This window comes from Callospermophilus lateralis, chromosome 8 (genome assembly GCF_048772815.1).
Source record: "Callospermophilus lateralis isolate mCalLat2 chromosome 8, mCalLat2.hap1, whole genome shotgun sequence".
NCBI lineage: Eukaryota > Metazoa > Chordata > Mammalia > Rodentia > Sciuridae > Callospermophilus > Callospermophilus lateralis.
The window spans coordinates 83944914-83962455 of NC_135312.1; the positions used below are offsets into that span (position 1 = coordinate 83944914).

Below are 17542 nucleotides of genomic sequence, written 5' to 3' on the forward strand. Positions count from 1 at the left end.
AGAAAGGTCAGGAAATAGAACTTGAAAATGAAATTGATATGTCAAAGGGATATCTGTTCTTCTACATTAATTGAAGCATTAGTCACAATAGCCAAAACATGGAATCAACCTGAGTAACCATCAACTGATGAATGGCAAAGAAAACATGATATACATACATAACAGAATACTATTCACCCACAAAAGGATGAAATCCTGTCATTTGTGACAACATGATTGAAACCGAGGACATTATGTGAACTGACAGGCACAGAAAGTCAAATTCAGGAGGATCTCACTCATATGTGGAATCTAAAAAACTTCTCCTAGACGTTGAGGGTAGAATGGTGGTTACCAGAGGCTGTGATGGTAGTTGAGAGAGCTGGGTTGCAGAAAAGCTGGTCATGGTACTAAGCTGCAGTTATACAGGAGCAAGACGTTCCAGGACACTATTGCCCAATATGGTAACTATAGATTATGTATAATACAGTTCATAAAAGCTGGATGAAAGGGTTTTGAATGTTTTCACCACCATAAAATGATAAATGGTTGTGGAGACAGATTGCTCACCCTTATGGGAACATTACACAATGAATATATGTATCAAAAACACACCATAAACATGTCCAATTTTTATGTATTGAATAAATAAATAAAATATACTTTGACTGCATACTTAAAATGAAACAGTATGGTAATATTTAAAATTGTATGAACATCACATAAGACAAAGCTCACTGAAGAGTATGACAGAATGGTGCTGCCCTGTGACCTTACCTTGGCAGCCCTTATATGGACTCAGGGGATGAGAATCACTAGGGACTTAACTACATTGTCAAGATGTTACTCACAGGCTTGAAAAAAACAAAACAAACAAAACAAAACATAAAAGCACTTTTCTCAAGTGCCTGAAATATTTCATCATAAGAAAAACAAAAAAGTATTCCATTTAGCCTAAATGAGATTATTGAGTAGATGCCAGAATGCCTCCAGAGCTGTGTGTGCAATACGGAACTGGCAGCATCTGTGTAATGTGAGAGTTTCAACTGCAACTGCTACTAATGAAAACAGGCAAACTCAGGAGACCAAGCCTCCTCGAGAATCTAGCCAAGCCCTGGCCTTCCTCATCTAGGATTTGCCAACCAAAAACTAAGTCAGCTGAGTTTCAGAGTGAGCAGCTCTCAAGTATATCTACTTTGGTAAAATTAACTGGTACAGAAAAATAACACAAAGAGCCAGAGTGAAAATCACATTTGAATATAAAATGCTTTTTTAAACTTATAAATTATGTGACAGAAATTTATTAATGGAAACTTGTTCCATATTTTTGAAACTTTCTTATATGAAATTGTATCTTATTTATTCTATAAATATTTTGATGGCTTCCCTCAGATAAAATTTCTAGTATCTTCACAACTTTTTAAACTAAAAAGCAGTTTAAAAAGTTTAGTGATAAAGATTTAAAAGTTTTGGCTTCTTTTCACTTTACACTAATGAAGTTTTACAATCTCTTTAAAGTGGATATTCTTCAGAATATTAAACCTTTTCCTCTATGAAATTGGCAAACAATTAAAAAACCATCATATTGTTGGTGAGGTTCAGAGAAAAAGACCTGTTCACATATCACTGATGAGAATGTAATTTGGAACATAATTTTGGTCGATTTCCTAGGAATTTTTATTAGAAATATTAGAAAATGTTTATATATAATTTACTAACTGTTCATTGTGTTAAATAGGAGCAGCTTACCCACATTTAGTAGAAAAGTTGAAAAATTACATTAGTATTATCCAATGGCCTATCAAATATTCCATTTGTGGATGAATACAAATGACATATTAAAGTATTGATGATATAGTGAAAAATCATGTTACACAATACCACCATGCAATACAATAACACCATGTTTATCTGTGTCCAGAAAAAAGACTCAGAGTATCTGGCTAAAGGCTAATAATGGCTATACTTGGGTGATTTACTTGGGTATACTTGGGTGATTTACAGGGAATGTTTACTTTTTTCTTATAATTTTCTCTATTTTACAAGTTCTCTGTAATGAATTTGTATTATTTACCTAATGAATAAACTAAGTATTAGAAGTTTCTTGACATATTTGTACCCTTTGGCCTACTACTACTATTATTTTTAGGATAATATCCTAACCTAAAGAAATAAACAGATATATACATAAAAATATATGTATACCTATACCCTTTTCTAACTTATTTGAAATAATAAAGTACTAGAAGCAACTCAAATACCCAACATTAGGGAATTAGGGGAAAGTTTCTGTTCCTTCATACAACAGGATATTACACAATCTTTAAAATTTAATTCCTGTAAATATTTAAGAATGAGAAGCCCGGCCAGTAGTGCATGTACAGATGTAGTGTACATCCCAGCCTCTGGGGAGGCTAAGGCAAGAAGATCTCAAGTTCAAAGCCAGCCTCAGCAACTTAGCAAGACCTTGTCTCAAAATAAAATAAAAAAATAAAAAGGGCTGGGGAAATGGCTCAGTGGTTAAGTACCCCCGAGTTCAAACCCTGGTACCAAAAATAAATTAAAAAATAAAGTACAATTCTGGCCATAGGACACAAGAAAGACATGATCCTTCCTTCCTTCCTTCCTTTCTAAATGAAGGTATAAAAACAATTCTGTGGATCTCATGCAGTTTTTCAATGTCTCTCTTTGATGCAATGGACAGAATAATCACTGGCATTTACTGATTGCTCACTTAGATACATGAAGGATGGGGAATAGCAGCAGGATGTAGTGTAACATCACTTTAAAAGCTTAGCATAAAATCACTGCCCAATGGCCCAAGAATATCGCTAGTGAAATTCACTGAACTCCTAAACTTTAAAATCTGAAAGTAGTTTGTGTAAGTATAAAGGATGGGATGCAGTATATCATGATTCCTCCTGGTGGAGTGAAGGACTCACTGTTACTGCTCTTCTCCCCCTCCAGGCATTTCATTCACTACTATTAAATTTTATGATAGGTTTTTAAAATACGGCAGGGCAAGAATTTTTGCTTCTCAGAGTTAACAGAGAGAACTGGAGAATTGAAACCGACGACGGCAGATTAAGATCAGACCAAAAAAATAATTAAAACCTAGAATGCGAAAAAAGAAAAGAACTAGAAAGGAGATCTGTGGGTTTAGGGGAAGTAAAGCGAAACTTGATATTTACTTGACTTGCCCGTTCTCCACGTAGGTGGTTCTGTAAAACCCCACCAGGGAGCCATTCAGCCAGCCAGCGAACTCCAGGGTCAGGAGGTAGGGACCTTTGTCACCGACGGGGGCCAGCTCTTCTTCGGCCTCCACCACCACATACTCTTGCTTTTTATACTCGAAGCACCTCCTGAGCTTCACCTGCTCCCCCGAGGGCTTCCTGAGCTCGGGGAACCGGGTGATCCAGGTGTCCCGCAGGTGCAGCCACAGGTAAGGCGTGGGTGCGCTCACGTTGATGGAGATGGTCACTCTGCCGGTGTACGTGTCCTGCTCCATCATGGGCTTCACCTCCAGGTCGTAGTGTACGGGGTTGACGGTGTCCGGCAGTCTGAAATGTTTCCAGTCTCCACTTTCATCTTCACTGGCAGGACAGGCGCTGGGGTCCTGGGTAGGGCTATCTGTAGGTCTGGCCGTGGGAGGAAGAGCTGAAGGGCTAGTCCCGGGAGGAAGGTGGGATGGCGCCGGAGCTGTGCCGTCGGTGGAGTCACACGATCGGGTCAAGCCCACGGAAAGTCCTACTATTAACCCCACACCCACCACCACCGCACAGATAATAGCCACATGTTTGGTTTGAATGCAGTATCTCTTAGAGCCCTCTTCCTCTGCAAAGTTCATTTTTTTTTTTTGTTTCCGAAGTCAAATGTTACACATAAGAGGGATGTTAAATTTAACTAACGTCAGCTGACTTCCTTCTTAAATTGGAGAGAGTCCCCTGGTTTGGCAGCCTGTTTTCACTTTCACCACACCTCTTCCTCCGGCTTTCTTGCTTTCTTGCGTCTTTTCCACTCCCTTCAAGTTCCCACCAGCCGCTCAAGGGTGAGGGCGGAAACGAGGGGGGTGGGATGGGGACTCCAGAAGAGGAGCTGAATCCCAGACAGGGAATGACAGGAACATTGCCCCAGCTCCCCTTATAAACACCGCATCCCCACCCCTACCCCTCCCACACTGGAGCAAGTTAAACATAAAACAGGACTTTGCTTATCAGCCAAAGGAGAATGATTTCCCCCCCCACCCCCCAAAGCTCTGTCAGCAGCTTTCAAGAGAGAAAGCCTCTGGGTAAGAGGTGTGCTTAGAGAGAAAAACTCAACCTTCGCCACTAGGTCTTCTTCCTGTTGTGTTCACATTCTCTCTCTTAATTGAAGGGCTTCTTGAATTTCATTATTTTATCAGGTCGCTGGCCAAAGAAACTGTTCCCATTCTTTTTCTTCCTATTATATAAACATTCAAATTCTGCCCTCTGGACAATCCTTAGAGTTGGGTGCTTGGAGTAATTCATAAATCCAAGGACCACTTCTCCAAGCTGTAAGGCAAACCTATTGCATCTGGATGACAGGGGGTCTGGGCAAGTCACAATGACTTCCATATTTAGGGGTAGCTGTACATATAGGCTCCCAAGTCATTTGGAATAGTAACAATACAAAAATAATAATACAAATCTTGACAACTTTTTATATGCCAGGCACTATGCAAAGTAATTTATAGAAGTTGTTGAAATTTTTCCAATAACCCTATGAGATTGGTGCTACTTGGATGACCATTTTTAGAGAGGGTAAAACTGACATCTTAAGAGGTGGTCATTGCTGAAAGTAGCACAATTGGTAAACAGCAAATTGGGGTTGGAACCCAGGTGGTGTGTATCTAAAGTCTGTACACTTAATTACCACATTACACTGCTTCTATTCTGTGAAGAGGAGAAATATTCAAAGGTTAAGTACCTGGGAGAAACTCAATTATTTCCCAAAGTACAATCTATGAGTATTAATAGATACGCTGGCAGGACAGGGAATGCTGACTGACAGAGTAAGTTAAAATCTTCTTTGCTGTCCTCCATTCTTTCAGAGTCTCCAGATTGTGACACACATTGTGAGACTCTGAGAGGAAACACTATGGGGGTAATTTCCACATTTAGTTAACACAAAAGCTTTTTTTGTTTGTTTGTATTTTTGTTTTTTGGTGAGGGAACACCAAGGAATACACTCTGAGAAATGTTGCTTTAAACTATTCTGTTACAAACTAAACAAACGAATGAATGGGGGTGGGGGGACCTCTTTAAGGCAAAATAGTCTACTGTATTCTGATATTCGAATTTTCTCATGAAATACTACTAAGAGGAAAAGAATTAATAGAAGGAGGAGATATGGTTTTCTAAATTATAGATCTATCTTGTATTCATCAATTTCACATTCTGAAGCAATTCTAAACTTTTTGAGATCACAGTATGTTTAAACTCAGCAAATCAATTTCATGAATGTTAGCCCTTCAAGTGCCCCCCCTTTTTTATTTTTTAAAATTTATATGACAGCAAAATGCATTATAATTCTTATTACACATATAGAGCACAATTTTTCATTTCTCTGGTTGTATACATAGTATATTCATACCAATTCGTGTCTTCATACATGTAGTTTGGATAATAATGATCATCACATTCCACCATCATTAATTACCCCATGCCCCCTCTCTTCCCCTCCAACCCCTCTGCCCTACCTAGAGTTCGTCTATTCCTCCCATGCTCCCACTCCCTATTCCACTATGAATCAGCCTCCTTATATGAAAGAAAACATTCGGCATTTGTTTTTTTTGGAATTGGCTAACTTTACTCAGCATTATCTTCTCTAACTCCATCAATTTACCTGCAGATGTTATGATTTTATTCTCACTTATTGCTGAGTAATATTCCATTGTGTATATATGCCACATTTTTTAATCCATTCATTTATTGAAGGGCATCTAGGTTGGTTCCACAGTTTAGCTACTGTGAATTGTGCTGCTATAAACATTAATGTTGCTGTGTCCTGTAGTACTGTTTTTAAGTCCTTTGGGTATAGACCAAGGAGAGGGACAGCTCAAACCCCCTTTTTGTTGAGAAGATTGACATTTCACTAAATGTTTAATGGGTCAGATATTTTTGGACCCATCAGCTCCCTGGCAAGTGGCTGGAAATCATATATGTGTCTCAAAAATAAAAGGCAAAATAGGAATCAAATTTACCTCAACATAATGTAAGAAAAAATGAAGAGAAAAACTGTTTGGAAGAAGGTACATATAAAGTTATATTAAACTAGAAGCATTTTTTAGAATGATCAGATAAGCAAACATATACAAACTCCACCTCATCTAGAAAAACAGTAATATGAGACTATGCATAGACTGGGCAGAGAAGAAAATAGACCTTTGGGGTAGAATACGCTTAATGATGACTAAGAATGGCTACTTGCTACAAAACATCCCTCCTACTCTTCCTGGAATTCCATCATAAAAGAGTCAGTATTTAAATGCAGTTTTTGCTAGAAGAAATAAAATACATTAAATACATGTAAGTAATGTGTGTGTGTGTGTGTGTGTGTGTGTGTGTAAATTTAGAGTCCAACACCTAGTTCCAGCCACAATATCTTAGTACCTGTCTGTGAAAGCTGACTGCATTCAGTGAGGGGCACCACATCCTAACTGGATCAGCATACTAAGGTTACTAAATGTGATAGAGATAAGACACACAGCCAGACAGGTGGGGCAGGAGAGCGGCAGAGCCAGGAGTACCCTAAACCTATCTATGGTCAACATGTTAGGATCTACTAAATATAAACTCACCTAGCTTTTATAATTCAACACTGGTTCTCATTGCAGCAGTCCCTACGGTCCTTCGTGCCACTGACACTGGAAGGCAGAGTCTGTGGCAACATCCTCTTGACCTTGAAAACCCTCATTCCATGCTCAATCCACAGAGACCATCAAGGCAGCTACTGAGGAAAGAGAGAGAAACTATTCCTACAAGGAGACCAATGAACCATCACACGAGCCCTTCTGGATGAAATAGTGTATGTTGGATAAAGTTATGTTGAATGAATTTATATCAGATAAAAGTAATTTGAAATATTTCCTTTTTTTTGGTGCTGAGGAATTGAACCCAGGACCTTGCCTGTATTAGGCAAGTGTTCTACGACAGAGCTCCATACTCCAGCCTGATAAAAGTAATTTGGAAAGGCTACTCCTGATCAGTTTTCACTAATTAGGTCCAGGCCAGTGATGGCTGTTCACTGCAGATTCTAGATCACAGCTCTCAAAGCTTTTGACAATGTACATTATCATCTTCTATTTAAAATACAAGTCCGATATTCGTTCTCCATTTGACGCAATAAATTTTTATTGATGGCTTATGAATAAACAAATGAACAAGAAGGGGAAAGGAAGGCTAGAGTTGTAGCTCAGTAGCAGATGGAAAATGCTCACCTAGCACATGCGAGGCACTGGGTTCAATCTTCAACATCATATAAAAAAAATCTAAAAAAGAAAAAGAAGGGGAAAGGAACCAAGAATCCAGAATAGAAAGCTTTCATGGACATAGTATACCAGAAATGTTGAGTTGAAACAGAATCAATTACAACAAATAAAAATAAATAAATAAAACAAAATCAGTTAAAATTCCAGGAACACCTGGAAAGACATACCTTGGAGGCAAGGAGATCATATCGGGTCTTGAGTAGCAGAGGTACTTCTTAACCAATTCCTTCCCACAGCAGGTATGTTGTGATGTTGGAATCGCCATAACACTGAAACACCTAGAGTGTGCCTCTTTCTCTCTCTTTTTATTTTTTTCACCTGAATCTTCAGTTTAAAGCTGTGAAGTCCAGGGAGTACATATTTGCACTGAGGCTACCTGGCCTTCTGTAAACATGATGTGCCTTAGGCTCTCCTGAGCACCAGAACCATCTCCAGAAGTGTTGTCAACAACTGACACTGCAGTATGATTACTTGGCTGGTTCTTTATTTCTCTCAGTTGATCTGAGGTGAACCCCATGGTTAACCAACAAACAAAAGTGGCAAGCTGGATTCACAACATTGGAAGAAGCAGAATCTGACACTATTTAGTTGTATTTTTTAGGGAAGATAATAACCAGTTCCTCTCCATCTTGCTATAGGACCACTTTTATCACGCATGTAAATTCTACATAATTCCATGGTTAATCTGGACATTTTCAAACTTAAAGGCTTGAGAATGGAAGCAGGGAGACATTTTCTATGACTCTGCTAACTGTGAATTCTGAATCCATATTGGTGATGTTCTTTGTTATCCTGTCTAATCATTTGATGTTTTCAATGCCTGTATTTTATTCATCATCTTTTATTTGGCTTCAGCGACTGTTTGAAAAGACTCAGTTCCCGTTCAGACTAAGTGGACTAAATAAACTCTTTCTAAGAGCTGAAAGTGATTGCAGCTGTTAGGAGTAGTTTTCAGATGGAAAATGCTCGGCACACTACAACTTATTTTTGTGGGTTGGTAAATGATGAATTGGTCCAATGATTGACACAATATGGGCAAAAACAGAGTAGGGAAAATGAAAAGGAGGAGAATGTGAAGGAAGGATAGATGATAAAGACAAGAAAAAGGAAGAAGGAAGATTTTCAAAGATGAAGGGGAAAATTATTCAATAAAAAGTAAAAATCAATGAAACAATAAGTTTTCTCTTTTCTTTGTTTCCAAGACTGATTGTCCTGCAGGATTTTCTGGGATCTACAGACTGATGGTCTAAATCTTTCCGACATCCATCTTCCAGGGATGCCAGGGCTTCTCAGTTCATAAGTGTGAATCTTGTTCCTGTCACTCATTTGGATTCCTCTGAAGAGAATCAGTTTGCTACCCTCCTGGTAAGTGTCTCTAGGCCACCATTCATTCATTCATTTGTTCAATCCACAAATATTTATTGACTCAATAAATATTTACTTTTCAAAGAACATATATTAGGCAAGAAATTTTAGAACAAATTTTAAAATGTGAACATTAAAAGAAATATTAGTAAATACTCTTAAAGGCATGTATATAAACCTCTGCTTTGTTCTCAGCACGTAGATGTTTTGAAAATATTCAGAAAAGCAAATAAAACAAAAGGAAAGAGTTTATTACTCCTATAATTTTGAACTGCTTTTATAGTGAGTTCCTTAATGTGCATTATATTGGGAGAAAGCAGGTGGATATAGAAACAGCAGGAGAAAAATAATAGTGATAATATAGTCTAGATTTCTGTTGTTCCAGGAATTTCAAAATTATCTTTATATTTTTTTCACAGTACACTAAATAATAGTTTCATATTTCAAGAGAACTTTTAAACTTCCTGAAGTGCTTAATTTACTCAGCATTTCCTTTCAGCCTTTGTAGTGTCCAAATTCTTGGCAATGTTTTCTCTCTTCTCTTGCATCTGCAGAAGTCAGCAAAATTAATGTTGGTGTAGGGAAACTATATCACTGAATGTTCTTTTATTTCATACAGAGTCCAAGTGAATTACACTAGCAAAGAAGGCTTTGGATCAAGTTCTCCATAAACATTCTAATGGACCTATTCTTCCCCTTAGGTGATATTAATTATTTCTTTCAGAAGAAAGGCCAGTACTTTTCCAATTATTATTTATTAGTGCTAGCTATTTTGTTTGAATTTTCTTCATTACCACACTAACTTTTTTTTTTTTTCTTTCTTTCAAGGCAAGACCTTGCCTAAGTTGCTTGGCCCTCACTAAGTTGTTGAGGCTGATCTTGAACTCATGATCCTCCTTCTTCAGCCTACCAAGTCACTGGGGTTATAGGTGTAGGCCACCATATCCAGCTCTACACGATTTTAACTAATAAAGTTGTGTTCAGTTTCTGCTTTCCTTGGAAGTAAAGGCTTTAACTGCCTTTTTATTGTTCTTTAAGAACATTTTTGTCTTAAACCAGAAAATGTCCTCCAACTCCCCCCAGGGGTCAAGGTCCTAATCTCAGGCACTTGTGAATGTTATCTTATATGGTTTTAAAAAACAATGAAGAGAAGGGGTGGTTCTTTGCAGATGTAATTTAGTTAAGGATCCCGAGATGGGAATTATCCTAGATTATTGGGGCAAATCCTAAACACAATGTACACTCCCTCTGAAAGGAGAGAGAGAGATTTTAAACACAGAGGCAGTGTGAAGACAGAGGGAAGAGAGAACTGATGTAGGTCTTAAAGGTGGGAGCCATGTGACCACAAGCCAAGAAGTGCTGACAGTCACCAGCAGCTGGAAGAAGCAAGGAACAGAATGTCTTCTACAACTCCCACAGTGGGTGTGGCCCTGCTGACACCTTGATTTGGGTCAAGCTGAATTCATTTTGAATTTCTGGTGTCCCAAAATGTGGAAGAATAAATTTTTGTTATTTTAAGTGACTACAATGGATTTTATAAAGTATTTGTAGTATTTAAGTATTTAAGTTGGTAAAAAGACACCGAGTATAAACAAGTGAAAACATCATTTTCAAGACAATGGTACTTCTTAAGTGAAAGAGGGTCAGGATAAGTAAAATATTATCTTTTTGCCCAAAATATACCTTCTTTGATTTGTTTCTGATTTTCTGAAGTTACTCTTCAGAATTTTTGTTTGTTTGTTTGTTCGTTGGGACATAATAGCTTTTGCTCAAGGTTTCAAAGGATTTTTATGACTTTTCTTTCTAATTACCTTCACTATGGAATATTTGTTAACAGGGTCCATCAATTATTTGTTCAGTGACTAGGATGTTTGTAGTTCCACATAAATAATATGACTCCACTGATTTTACTTGAATTCTTCCTTAAGTTGATGTCTGGGAAAATTTTATATTCACTTCTGATTTCTGAGGTTTTTATTCCAGAATTTGTTTTGGTCAATGTTATTAAAAGTTCAAGGCAAATGACACTATTTTTAGTAGTCATTTCCTTCTGTCTTCTGAATGTTTGGCCTCATTTATTTTTATTCTTGTTGTCAACAGCTAACCTGCAAAATTATTTGACTTAAAACATTTGGATTCTTTCCTTTGAAGCCATGCTTTCCTTTAGCATTTAAAGGGGTTTCAGGTGGTGAACTCATTCTTGCTTTATCTGGTTTCTTTGGAATATAGGCCTAAGATATTTATAAGGGTCTTAGCTTGACTGCTTACAATCTCTTTACTCAAGATTCAGATATTTTTCCATGTGTGAAATTATCAGGCACAGTCAATAATGGATTGGAACATATGAGAATTTCAGATTCCTTATGAGAAAAAAAAATTGTTTATTTATTTTGGTATTGGAGATTGAACCCAGTGATGTTTTATTGTGGAACAATATCCCTAGCCCTTTATAGTTTTTATTTTGAGACACAGCCTAAGTTCCTGAGGCTAACCTTGAACTTGTGATCCTCCTGTCTCGGCACCCCCACCCCAAGTTTCTGGGATTACAGGTTTGTGTCCCAGTGCTTGGCTGAGAAAGAACTTATTTTGAAGTTCATAAATCAAGATACTTTTCATTCCATAGCTTGACTATTGTGAATTGAGCTGCTATAAACACTGAAGTGCCTGCGTCACTGTAGTATGCTGATTTTTAGTCCTTTGGGTATAGACCAAGGAGTGGAATAACTGGATTGAATGGTTCATGGAATCAACCTAGGTGTCCTTCAATAGAGGAATGGATAAATAAAATGTGATGTATACGTACAGAATAGAATATTACTCAGCCTTAAACAAAAATGAAATTATATCTTTTGCCAGTAAATGGATGGAACTGGAGAATATTATGCTAAGTGAAACAAGCCAGTCCCAAAAAACCAAAGGCAGAATGTTTTCTCTGATATGTTGATACTAACCTACAACAAGGGAGGGTGGGGTGTGGAAGAATAGAAGTGTATTGTTTTAGACAAAGGGGAATGAAGGGAAGGGAGGGTGAAGGGGAATAGGAAAGACAGTAGAATTAATCTGACAAAACTTTCCTATGCTCGTATATGTATACATTACCAGTGAAGCTTCACATCATGTACAACCACAATAATAGTATCCTAATTGGAATACGTTATAACAAGAAATGTGGGGGCTGGGGTTGTGGCTCAGCAGTGGAGCGCTCACCTCACATGTGAGAGACCCTGGGTTCCATCCTGAGCACCATGTTAAAAATAAATAAATAAGTGAAATAAAGGTATTGTGTCTAACTACAACTAATAAATAAATAAATTTTAAAAAAAGAAATCTAGAGTTACAGAGCTTCAGTGTGATTTTAGCAGCTCAGTCATATCAAGAAATTCATCTCTGCCTGTTTTTCCCCTCTACTGTCTATATAGTGTGGTCTCAAACTGGTTGCCACAGCTCTCACTATCACAATCAAACTAAAAAAAAAAAAAAAAAAAAAACAGAAGTAGAGAGGGGGAAAGATGAAGACACATTTTTTCCTTAAGTGCTTCTTTCCTTTGATCACTGCATAAAAAATTGCCAGGTGCCGCATCCCTTGATACCTCCTTGGCCAGGTCTGGTTTGCTTATTCCTTCGGGAGCTCCTATTGGTAAAGAGGAATATAACAGAAACAACAACTTGAATAGCCCAAGTTAATCTCCAGAACACACTTCACTGACAGAGTCCTTCACACGTACACTCTCTTTACACATATAGAAGAACTTTGGCCACACACTCATAGCCTGCACTTACTTCCTATCATGGATATTTACTGCAGCTTGATCTTTCAGGAGCAGGTTTGTTTTACTTTGAGAGGGAAATGTACAAGGAGATTTACCCTGGGCCCCACACTGCTTCTAGAGATGGCTTAGGAACAGCAGCTCCCAATTTTATTTTCCTAAAGATCATTTTATTTGCATTTCAGAATACCATAGAAACAAATGTGGGCAAAGACATAAGGTCGGTGCTTAGCGTCTGGACGGCCATCTTAAGCGACAGCCACCATTTTAAGGAAAAAGTTCTGCTTTCCCCACCCAAGGCCGTTTCTGAGAAAGCTCACCGCTCCCTCATATGAGTCCAACTCTTAACCACCCTCATTAGGACCCACTCCGTTCTGATTCCTGAGCCTGCCCTATTAAAAAAATCCCAGAACCCAAGCCTGTTTTGCCTCTCTCTCTCTTATAGAGAGATGGCCTTTATTTGTCAGCCCTGACAACCAAACTCTCGTGTGTATCTCTGCATGGTCTGTGTCTTTCATTTCTCACTTACCCGTCTCTCATTCCTCACCTCCCCTTCAAAATGTAATTGCATTCAGGTGGAAGAAGAGAGTGAAACAGAGCCAGCCTTCTTGGTGCATACTTGGGACCAGATGTCTTTTATTTGCTGTCTTTTTAGTACATTTCAACAATGCTATGAGTTAGTTATTATGAGCCCCAGCTGCCACTTATCACACCAGGCTGACTCCAAATCAAATAGAAGAAATTTGGTACTATTTATGACCCACTCCAGACCTCTCCATGAATAATTTTGTGGTTTTGCTATGTTATGGACTACATAGACCTTTGCAGATAGCCTAGCTAACAAATAACATGTATAATAGTTTCTAAAGAAGAATTTACTACCAGATCTAACATATAAGACAGATATCTGGATATCAAGTCTTTCAGGACCCTCTCCCATGACATGTGCTGAGCTGGGCTAGACATTGCATCACTCTTTATTCTCCAATGGTGTCCCATCTCCCTGGGGTATTCAGAAAGTAGTCCTGTAACCTAGGTAGTGTGTCACCTAGCTTATTAGTACATGATGATAAATGTTAGCCTAGTCAACAGGCAAGAGAATAAGACTAGAAACTTATCATGCACAAATTTATAAAGCTAGTTGATTGTTATTCTATTTTTCAAATAAGTCAGTGATTTGAGAAGTCGAGTGAGTTATTTCAGATTATTTTTAAAAAGGCTATTTCATTTTCTTGGAGGTTGATTTTTCATGTGTTTCAACTACAGCATTATAAGTATGACAGAACTTTACTCATATCTATGTCCAAGGGGTAGTAGACCTGGTCATTTTTCTGTGTTGATTCTGCAATGAGTTCAAATTCTGAACCAATCTTGTGACTTTAGTCTTAACACTTAATCATTCTGCCATGAAGGCCAACATGGCTAATTTCTCCCCGTTGCTAATGAAGCAATGCATAATGAGTGTTTTCTTTTTTTCTTTTTCTTTGTTTCTTTTTCTTTCTTTTTTTTTTTTTTTTTTTTTGCTTTTTAGCAACTGAAACTCAATATTTCTAACTCTAAAGCAACATTGTCTACATAACAATAAATACATAAAGATTCATCTATAATTTTATTAACTTTATTTACATATAGACAATTGAATTTGATAATAAAGACAAAATTTCATTTGAGATACAAGGTGACTATTGGCTTATTGGTAGTAACTGGGTAATTGTTCATGAAACACATTTTCTCTCCTCTCAGACTCAGATGGACAATTCTCAGCCTTTCTTTTCTCCTCTGTGGGAATGTGACTCCATTTTGGCTAATGGAATGTGAAGAAAAGTAATAGTTTCTTCCAGATTTGGTCCACAGGAGCCACCTCTGTAATTCTATGCTCTCTCTTACACTGCCTGCCAGCTATATGTTGATACCCAGGAAAATCACAACAGGCAAATAGTGAAGACGAAAGAGTCACAAGATGGAAGGAGTCTGGGTTTCTGTTTCTATGTCCTCCTCCCCCTCCTCCCCCTCCTCCCCCTCCTCCTCCCCCTCTTCCTCTCCCTCCTCCTCCTCTTCCTCCTCCTCCTCCTCCCCTCCTCCTCTTCTTCTTCTTCCTCCTCTTTCTCTTCCTCTCCCCTACTCCCCCTTCATCTCCTCCTCCTCCTCCTCATTCTGGGTTTTTGAACAAATACAGCCCCTTCCAACTCCACACACTAACTGATCCTTACATAAGCAATAAATAAACTCCACAGTAGTAAGTTACTTCGAGTCAAAGGAATTATCTGCTAGCATGACTTTTAATATTCTTTACCATACATATTAGTTTTATTTAATCACTGAAGTTTACTTTAGGTCAGTTCATTAAAGGTAACTGTCATCTTCCCAGTTGACAATATCCAGAGACATTTTGATTATTATGACTGGGGTAGGGGTGGATTTCTGTTGGCATTTAGAGGGCAAAGGCCCTCAATGCTGATAAATACCCTACAATTCACAAGACAGCCTCTCCATGGGTTATCTAATCCAAATGTCAATGGTGCTAAAGTTGAGATACAGCCTAAAGCAGAGTTTCCTGTCTGATTAATTTAGGCTCTTGTTTTGGTAGTGTTATAGCTTTGGTCATTTGTCTTTTTGTGCAAAGCTCAATGATCTGTAGATTTTTCTTTCTACTTTCATCCACAACTATCCTTAACCAGTCATCTACCTCTTATCTATTTTCCAAACCATATATTTATCATTGTATCTCCATAAGTTCTTGTAATACCTGGCATAGAGTAGGTATTTAATAAATGCTTACGGAATGAAGAGTGAAATAATATCATTCTCTTGCCCCCGCTTTGGTTCTTCTTACCCCATTCGGTCTCCATTCTGTCTGCCCCAATGTCCTTACCTCTTGTCCACTAAATGTTCTTCCACAAGTCAGATGCTTTCTCTTCCTTCTTTCTAAACTTTCCATAACTTCATCTTATGACTCAATCATTTGTTCAAAGAATGTGAAATTTCATCACTAATCCAAAATTTCTCCTGAGATTCAAGGTCAAAACTCTGCTTGGCTATATCCACTTGTATAGTTCACCATTACCTGCAAGTTCCATGGTCTAAAGTTAAATAGCATAATTCCCCAGAAAACATTGTGTATTTCTACTCCTTGCCATGTTTCATTTTTCCATTTAACAATCATTATTCCTTGACATTGACCAAGACTTACCTTTTCTTCACAGACTGCTGAGTATATTATACTGAGAGTTTGTAGCTTCTCTTTCTCATCTCTTGCCCCTACCCCACACAGTGCTAGGGACTGAATCCAGGGCCTTGTGCATCCAAGCCAGTTCTCTATCCCTGAGCTACATCCCCCACCTTCTTGGCACTATATATAGGTTATCTTGTATAGCTTTAATCTATTGTTTTCTTGTTTGGATTTTAAAAACCCAGAGCAGTATCAACCAATAGAAACACAGTATGAGCCATATGTTTATCTTTAAAATTTTTTAAAATTTTTTGTTTGTTCTAATTAGTTATACATGACAGAAGATGCATTTGGATTCATTGTAAACCATATATTTGAGTTTTCTAGTAGTCACATTAAAAAACAAAACAAAACAAAAGAAACAGATGGAATTAATTCTAGCAATATAGTTAGACCAGTATGTCCAAAGTATTATCATGTTGCAGACACAAAACAAAATTTTGAATATATTAATATAAAAATTAATGTTTTAGGTATACACACACACACACACACACACACACACAACCTAAACCTAATGTGTGCCAGGCACACCTGTAATCCCAGCAACTCTGGAGGGCGGGGCCAGGAAGATTACAAGTTCAAAGGTAACCTCAGTAATTTAGCGTTGTCCTAAGCAACTTAGAGAGACCCTGTCTCAAAATAAAAAATAAAAATGGCTGGAGATGTGGCTCAGTGGTTGTTACGGTTTGGGTGTGAGGTATCCCCCAAAAGTTCATGTCCGAGACAATGCAAGAATGTTCAGAGGAGAAATGATTGGGTTGTGTGAGTCTTAACTCAGTGAATTAATCCTATGATAGGGATCAACTGAGTGGTAACTGAAATGGTAGGGTGTAGCTGGAGGAGGTGGGAATGGGATGTGACTTTGGGGTATACATTTGTATATGGTGATTGGAGTCTCTCTCTGCTTTCTGATCATCATGTGAGCTGCTACCCTCTGCCACACTCTTCCACCATGATGTTCTGCCTTACCTTGAAAGCCAAGGAATGGATTTCTATGGATTGAGACCTCTGAAACTGTGAGCCCTCAAATACACTTTTCTTCCTCTACAATTGTTCTGGTCAGATCTTTTAGTCACAGCAGTGAAAAAGCTGACCAAAATAGTGGTTAAGTGTCCCTGGGTTCAATCCCTGTGAACAAAAAACAAAAAACAACAACAACAACAACAAAAAAAAAACCCCAACAACCAACAACCAACCAACCAAAAACAAACAAACAAACAAAAACCTAGTGTGTTTTGTGTTAAGATGACAACCTGGCCTGTACTTTCAAGTACTAACATGGCTAGCAGTTGCCCAAGCAGACAGCACAGCTGTAGAGGTCTAGGTTGGCCTCATGCTAGTTTGTGTTCATGATATCTGACACAGCATCTGGCACACACATATGTTCAGCCAAAGAAACTAATCTCTTTTCCTTGGAATCATTTTCTCTTTGTAATGTTCTACAGAATAACATTCTATAGAATTCTTGCGTATAGTATCTCAAACTTATTTGATACTTTAAATTTGTTTCCCATTTTCTTGGCATATTATGTATCTTCTTTCTCCCCATACAATATTTTGAAATCAGAGTCATTCACTTGGTTTTGTAATGTCTTCATTATTCCCCACTCTGCAGTGAATGATGCCAATTTAATAGAAAATATTATACAGGTGGAATGAGTGGATAACATGAGGGCCAGATAAATTCTA

The 17542-nt window shown here is 37.9% G+C and overlaps 1 protein-coding gene across 1 annotated transcript in view; it reads right to left on the bottom strand.

Moving 5' to 3' along the window:
- The window catches only part of Enpep (glutamyl aminopeptidase), an 80693-nt gene extending 76640 nt beyond the window's left edge, over positions 1-4053 (bottom strand). The window contains exon 1 of the mRNA XM_076864573.2: positions 3171-4053. Within this exon, the coding sequence (XP_076720688.2) occupies positions 3171-3826 (656 nt within the window). The 5' untranslated portion in view covers positions 3827-4053. The remainder of the gene's footprint in view (positions 1-3170) is intronic.
- Between the last annotated feature and the right edge of the window lie 13489 nt (positions 4054-17542).